This window comes from Triticum dicoccoides, chromosome 2B, assembly GCF_002162155.2.
Source record: "Triticum dicoccoides isolate Atlit2015 ecotype Zavitan chromosome 2B, WEW_v2.0, whole genome shotgun sequence".
NCBI classification, from domain to species: Eukaryota; Viridiplantae; Streptophyta; class Magnoliopsida; order Poales; family Poaceae; genus Triticum; species Triticum dicoccoides.
The window spans coordinates 620,834,469-620,840,849 of record NC_041383.1 but is presented as its reverse complement, the minus strand read 5'-3'; the positions used below and the strand labels follow the sequence as shown (position 1 = coordinate 620,840,849).

The window sequence follows — 6,381 nt, the reverse complement described above, 5'->3', positions numbered from 1 at the left end:
ATTTTTATCCAACATTTTTGAACTACTTAGTCTTTCCTAAGTAACTACCAGGTTTTTGCTTTGCCTATAAATAGACCCCCAACGCCCCTTGAGTGCATGAGATGGTGTGAGTGTTTTGAGCAACTTTGTGAGATTCAAGAGAGTAGGACTTTGAGTGTTAGCCCATCCCTTTCTTCAAACCATTCAGTCATGTTCATCTCTTTTTTCTTTGAGCTACAATTGTGAGAGAGATATTGAAGGTGTTACGGCCCAGGGGTGCCTCACATTATTGGTTGTTGGCCCAATTAGGCCGGCTTGAGGTGCCCTAGGACGGTTTTTGCCCTGGGTCGTCATGCCAGCCCATGAGTTTTGCAAAAGGAAGATTCTAGATGCCTTACCGTTCAAGATAAGGAAGCCGGATCTGTGGACCCCTCTACTTATGTAGCCAGCTGGGAAACTGTAAACCCTCGGGTGTTAGTATCCTTTAAAAGTCGGGGTCGTGTTGGTTGATAGAATAACTTATCCCTCTATTGTAACATGTACTCTGCACACACCTATATATACGTCAATACAACACGAACAGGAGTAGGATTTCACCTCATATGGAGGGCTTACCAGGGTACATCTGGTCTTGTTTCCCCTTCGATCTACTCACCTCACTAGGAGACCGTATTGAGAGATGTGCTAAATTTTACTACGACAACGGTTGCCCATGCAGGTCCCGCATGGTGAACTCAAAGATCAAATAGGATCGGTAGTTAATGCCGGCACGATCTCTGCATAGGGTCATATCTTTGTTTTTAGCGCCATGTGCTATGTCGCCAACTCAAAATGGCACCTTGGCATAGTCGAGATTCCAGGCCAAACCGTTCAATTCGGCAAATCGTTACTAGTTTTGTTCTCTTTACTCGTATCCTTATTTCGGTATCTGTGGTCTTAATCACATTTGTCAAGACAGAAAATAATGATACCCTAATACCGAGTGGGTCCAAAGAGTATCTCTCTATCATCACAGGAGCAAATCTTAGTCTTGAACTATCGATACTGGGACGTACGCTTACCTGCAAATTCCTTCTATTCATATCTAGTAACCCCAAAGTAACCATCTGTATGTTAGTATACAATATTCTCATGATCTAAGGAACTAAGTAAATGTTAACACTTTAGATGAAAATGCCCACAACATAATAACGATGTGATCTCGCAGTAGTTCATAAGTTAGATCTACCCAACTCCATTTTATAATAACAAGGTGTTCTCATTATTTATAGCGTCCTAACAATGTTCATGATCAGAAAAACAAGATCATCATCAATACATGAGATAGCCTTAGATGGCATGACTAGGGATCATATTGGTGTTTATGTTTCTACACATGCAATTGGGTTTTTCTCCTAATCTCATATTCGAGAATCAATGCAATAACACAAAAAATATAAATTTAATTATGAACATGAAAAATATAATACTCTCTCTCATCCAAATTAATTGACGCGGCTTTAGTACAACTTTGTACTAAAGTTGCGTCAATTAATTTGTAGTAAAGTTGCATCAATTAATTTCGATCAGATGAAGTAATACATTTATTATTGCCTCTAAAGAATATTTAGAACATAAAATAGTTTCTGTTTAAGAAAATCATTGATCTAATGAAAAAATGCATGTTTTTCAGGACCGGGCTCCTCCTGTGGTTTTATCTGATAGGAGATGATTTTGGACATAGTAGCAAAAACAATACCTTTTTGTTTATCCTCCTAACTAATACCAGAAACAAATATCAAAACCACACACAACCTATGGCACAGAGCTCTGTGTACGATATTCTCATGGTCTAAGGAAGAACTATGCTCTCATTATTGATAGCATCGTAAGAATGTTCATGATCAAGAAAACAAGATCAGTGTCAATACTGAGCTAGTCTTAAAGGCATGACAACATATCTATTGGTGGTTATGTTTCTACACATGCAATTAAGTTTTCCTCCGAATCTCATATTCAAGAATCAATGCAATTATAACACGAAATATAAGCTTAATTATGGATATGAAAATATAATAGTCCCTCCATCCCACACTAGTATCAAAAAAACATCTTATATTATGGGACGAAGAGAGTAATACATTTATTATTACCTCTAGGATATATTTCTAACATAAAAGCAGTATGTGTTTAAGAAATCATCAATATAATTTAAAAATGCATGTTGGTCGGGCATGGGCCCATCCTTGCCACCATGTCTCTCCTACTGGTTTGATCTGAACTAAAACACTAGTTTGGTAGCACACGAGCTTGGACATATAGTAGCAAAAGCACAATACCATTTTGTTTATCCTCCTAATACTAGAACAAAAATATCAACATTACACACATCCCTCGGCACCGATCTCCACGAATGCCGCAACGAGCCTTGGCACCAGATTGGCGAGCGTGAACCTTAACCCAGGTGAGCACTGCCGCTCGCTACTCCTCTTGGTGGCACATGCCTTGCTACAAAGCGTTCCAACGTCGCATCCTTGAAGATATGCCTCGCATGCCCTAAGTATGAACCTCCCCCGGCGGCGGAAGTGGTCCCTGACAAACTCCTCGAACCCCAAAGGTGGTCGGCGCAGTAGATGGAGCATAGTTCGCAGGGTGAGTAGGTAGGCATTCTCGTTGTACGGCAAAGCGTTGCGGCAACCCTCTGGTGTGCCGACCAGAGCTTCGTACCCAGCCTCATTGTAGTAGGGCTGGTTGTTGAGAACGAGGCCCTGGATGGAGACTAGAACCTGGAGCAGGCTCGACGTCGCTGGTGACCAGATCTCCGTGCCCTCTCCGCCAAAGGTGTTGAGAGGGCTGAGGCACACTGTTCCAGAGGCATATAGATTAGGATTGAGACGGAGCCCGAACGAGTGATAGTACACCTGCGGCGGTGCGTCTGGGTAGGACGGTGGCAGCAGCAAGTCGAAGAAGAAGAGCCCGTCGTGATACGGTGTTCCGCTAGCGCCCACCATGACAGCCCGGAGCAGATCTATGCGGTTCTCGAATGCCCGGGCGTAGATGGTATCTGCATAATTACACACAACAAAGTCAATTCGGTTCATAGGGCATGCTCGTTACATGCATGTGAAACCATAAAAAGTAGCTCCGGTACCTGGTAAGTTGTTCTCTAGTATTTTCCACTCTCTCTGCACTATCTTGACCCACTTTCCACGGCAGTCGCCCTGCGTTTCATGAATCACGGAGAGAAGAGCGTTAGTTGAACTTCTTAATCTTTTAATTTTAATTGCAGAAAAAGGCTAATCCTAACTTGTGGTTATTATAGGAATTTGGAGGTATACCATAGGAAAAAATGATGCACTCAAAATCACCACAAATAATACTCCCTCCGTTTCAAAATTGTTGTCATGATTTTAGTTAAAATAGATTTTTTTAAATCAACCACTCCCTCTGTAAACAAATATAGTGATCACGCTCTTTTCTTTACGAATGAGTACTAAATTTTTTTCTCGACGTAGCTATTTGTTCATAAACAGGTTTGAGTTGCTACCACTTATGACACGTGGTTTTCTCGACGTAGCTAAGTGGGTATAGGTTCTTTTGCCAACGAAATCAGATGCAGTTTTGCTATAGAAGAACCGGATTTGTGAACATCAGAGCTAATTGTCTGCATATCAGGAACGCAATTAACATTTGCTGGTGAACCATACCTGGTCCGCGGTGTCAAGGTAATGATGATCCGGAGGGCTATCTCCTACGTCAAAATGCAGAAAATGGAATGACTCCTCATTGCCGTTAGCATCTGCAGCCTCCTTCCCCTCACTGGCAGAATCGTCTGCGTCGACGACCTCCCTTGCGGCGCCATCCCTAGGATGGTCACCACCACCAGGTACCGTCTCGGGAGCTCCCACATTCTCTGCGGCTGCAGATAACTCGGAGCCTGATGATGACGGGGAAGACCAATCCGCTAGACACCTTTTACCTCGAGCTAACACATTGCTTGCCCATCCGATCACAAACGAGACGGCAGAACCCAGGTGGCCTGTTGTTATCGCGGCAGGGCCATCTCTACCCGCAGGATCCTCGTCGCCGTCGACGCCGATTGGGTTTTGTGGAACATTTTCCTAGAGTAAGAGTCCCATCACTTTATTAATTGAATCCATAATGCGTACAAGTAGAAAATGGAAATCTGCAACCACCCTAAAAAACTGGGTGTTCAGTTAACTACTCCCTCGGTAAAGAAATATAAAATTGTTTAGATCACTATTTTAGTGATTTAAATAATCTTATATTTCTTAGTAGAGGAAGTATTTTTTAAATTGAGAAGCTCACCGTTATTGGGTTTCAATTAAGTGAAAACGAGAGCAAGGAGTTCCTCAATTTAAAAAAAACAGTTAAATTGATATGAAAAATGTTTGGTGGCTGAAAGAATAGAGCCGACCGAGGTCCTGTTGTTTGCTAACAGTGAACAGATTAATGCTGGGTAGATAGATACCGTGTAGTCGGTAGCCGGTTCTTGGGGTGGATCAATGCCGTCGTCCTCCACCCAATCGCCCATTTCGGCCTCTAGGTCGTCGTAGTTCTGTTCGTTGATGGCACAGATCTCGTGGGGCAGCACCTGAAATGTTTCATGTCAAAAGAACTGTGAATGAATTGAGTAGAGAATGCATGCACGTACAAGTATAGCGGAAGGTACTAGTAAGTAGTAACAGAAGATAGCATTACCGTTGACGTGCTACCATCACCCCACTTGACTTGGACAAAGCCATCAGGCAGGTCTACCACACGCCCGACCCATGAAAGATCGGCTTTCTTCTCATGGTTGCCCTGTGACGGCGGTGCACTTGTGCCGTCAGTTGATCCTGATGGTAGCAGGCGAACAACGACATCTCCATAGTAAGCATAGTGTTCAGGCTCCCTTTCTAGGCTGTACGCGCTGACGGTATCATCGCAATCGGTCTCTCTTGCTTGGCCGGGGCGCGACGCCGCTTTGAACCACGAGACGTGCACCATCTGGTCCTTGCAATCCAGGCTTGTCACGAAGCCCACACGCCTCGTCGCAGAAGCACCTGCGCCGTCATCGTCGCCGGTAACACCGATGGCAGCATCAGCAGGGGCATTTGCCGCGGGAAAGGCGTTGTCGACAACAAACTGGCCTGGGAGGAACTCTTGCTCGTTCAAGATGTTGAAGGGGACGAGGGATGTCGACGGTGCACCGAGCTGCCGTGTGCCGTCCTGCCACAACACGTCGACGGTGCTGCGGGTGCTAGCAACGCTCATGGGCAGCTGGTCCAACTCCACGTACCTCCCGACGTCCCGGCATCGCGTCCTCCTGTGCCCATCGAAGTAATCCTTCCTTAGCTGCTTCCGGTAAAACCTCATCTCCTGCTGCTGCTTTGTGGGGACTGTAGTTGTGCTTGGTGATTCGCGCTCATCTTCTTCTGTCGTGTCACTGTCATACTCACATTCGTCGTCTGAACATGCGACGGGTTGATCCTCCTGGTGATTGCCATCATGAGCACAGGCCACATCGCCAGCACCCTTGTTGGTTTCGCCGGCGGCGGGAAGTGAGTCGTCACTGGTTTTTCGAAGGAAGCACGTGTCGGCTACGCCCCAGGTGCAGGCAGACGCGGAGCCAAAGAAGGTCAGATTGCCAGGGTTCTGATAGGCCGGGGGAGCAGACTCTTGAACAAGCTGTTGGTCGGTGCCGCCGTGCGCCGACGCGATCCAGTGGACGAGGGCGCCGGACATCTCGAGCTTGGTGACGGTGCCTGCTCTACGCTCCGGCCTCCAATGGCCGTTGAGCCACCGGGAGGGCTTGAAGACGGCACATGGGTCGCCGGTCACCCGCTGCCCCGGGTAAAAAGGGCTATTCATCTCAGGGCGGTAAAGGGCGTCGGCCTTGGCCACTGATCGTAGCATCTTGGACTCTGCGTCGGGGACCTTACACATGGCGCCATCGTCGAACAACACGTAGACATCAGTGGACACCTCGACGACCCGGCCAAGCCACGGCCCGGATACGACATAGTCGCCCAGGCTGAGTCCTTTAACGCGCCGCAGACGAGATGGTGGCACACCCTTGACGATCTTCGCCGGCTCGCCGCCGCGGACGGTGCGCTCGATCAGGTCGACCGCTACGGTGACGTTGGTGACGACGCCGATTTGACCGCCGAGGTCCGACGCGGATCCGACGACCTCGCCGGGGTAGAAGTAGCTTCTGTCGACGACGTTGACGTCGCAGGCTTTCCTGGTCACCACAGAGCCGTCGACGCAGAGAATCGCGACGGTCCCGACAGGGAGCGAGTCGTTGTGCACCCAGGTGTCCGGTACTACCAGGCCGCGGCTGCTAACCCCGTCGCTTTCATATCCAAAACTCACGAGGTCTAGCAGGTAGATCTTCGAAGGTTCTGCCACGACGTCCAT

The 6,381-nt window shown here is 47.3% G+C and overlaps 1 protein-coding gene across 1 annotated transcript; it reads right to left on the bottom strand.

Moving 5' to 3' along the window:
* Positions 1–2,339: 2,339 nt before the first annotated feature.
* Positions 2,340–6,381, bottom strand: LOC119368128 (probable ubiquitin-conjugating enzyme E2 23). The gene is made up of 6 exons (XM_037633467.1): positions 6,126–6,381; positions 4,666–6,002; positions 4,451–4,573; positions 3,666–4,079; positions 3,110–3,179; positions 2,340–3,022 (listed from the first exon to the last, which is right to left on the bottom strand). Exons 1-6 carry the CDS (start codon positions 6,379–6,381, stop codon positions 2,340–2,342), a joined length of 2,883 nt encoding a protein of 960 aa, XP_037489364.1.

Bases quoted from the DNA above. Each gene is read 5' to 3' on its own strand.
- LOC119368128 (XM_037633467.1), bottom strand. From the start codon at position 6,381: ATGGACGTCGTGGCAGAACCTTCGAAGATCTACCTGCTAGACCTCGTG. The intron at 4,574-4,665 runs GTTACTACTTAC...GAAACATTTCAG, and splicing joins CAACGGTAATGCTATCTTCT to GTGCTGCCCCACGAGATCTG. The intron at 4,080-4,450 runs GTATCTATCTAC...CTCTTACTCTAG, and splicing joins AACCGGCTACCGACTACACG to GAAAATGTTCCACAAAACCC.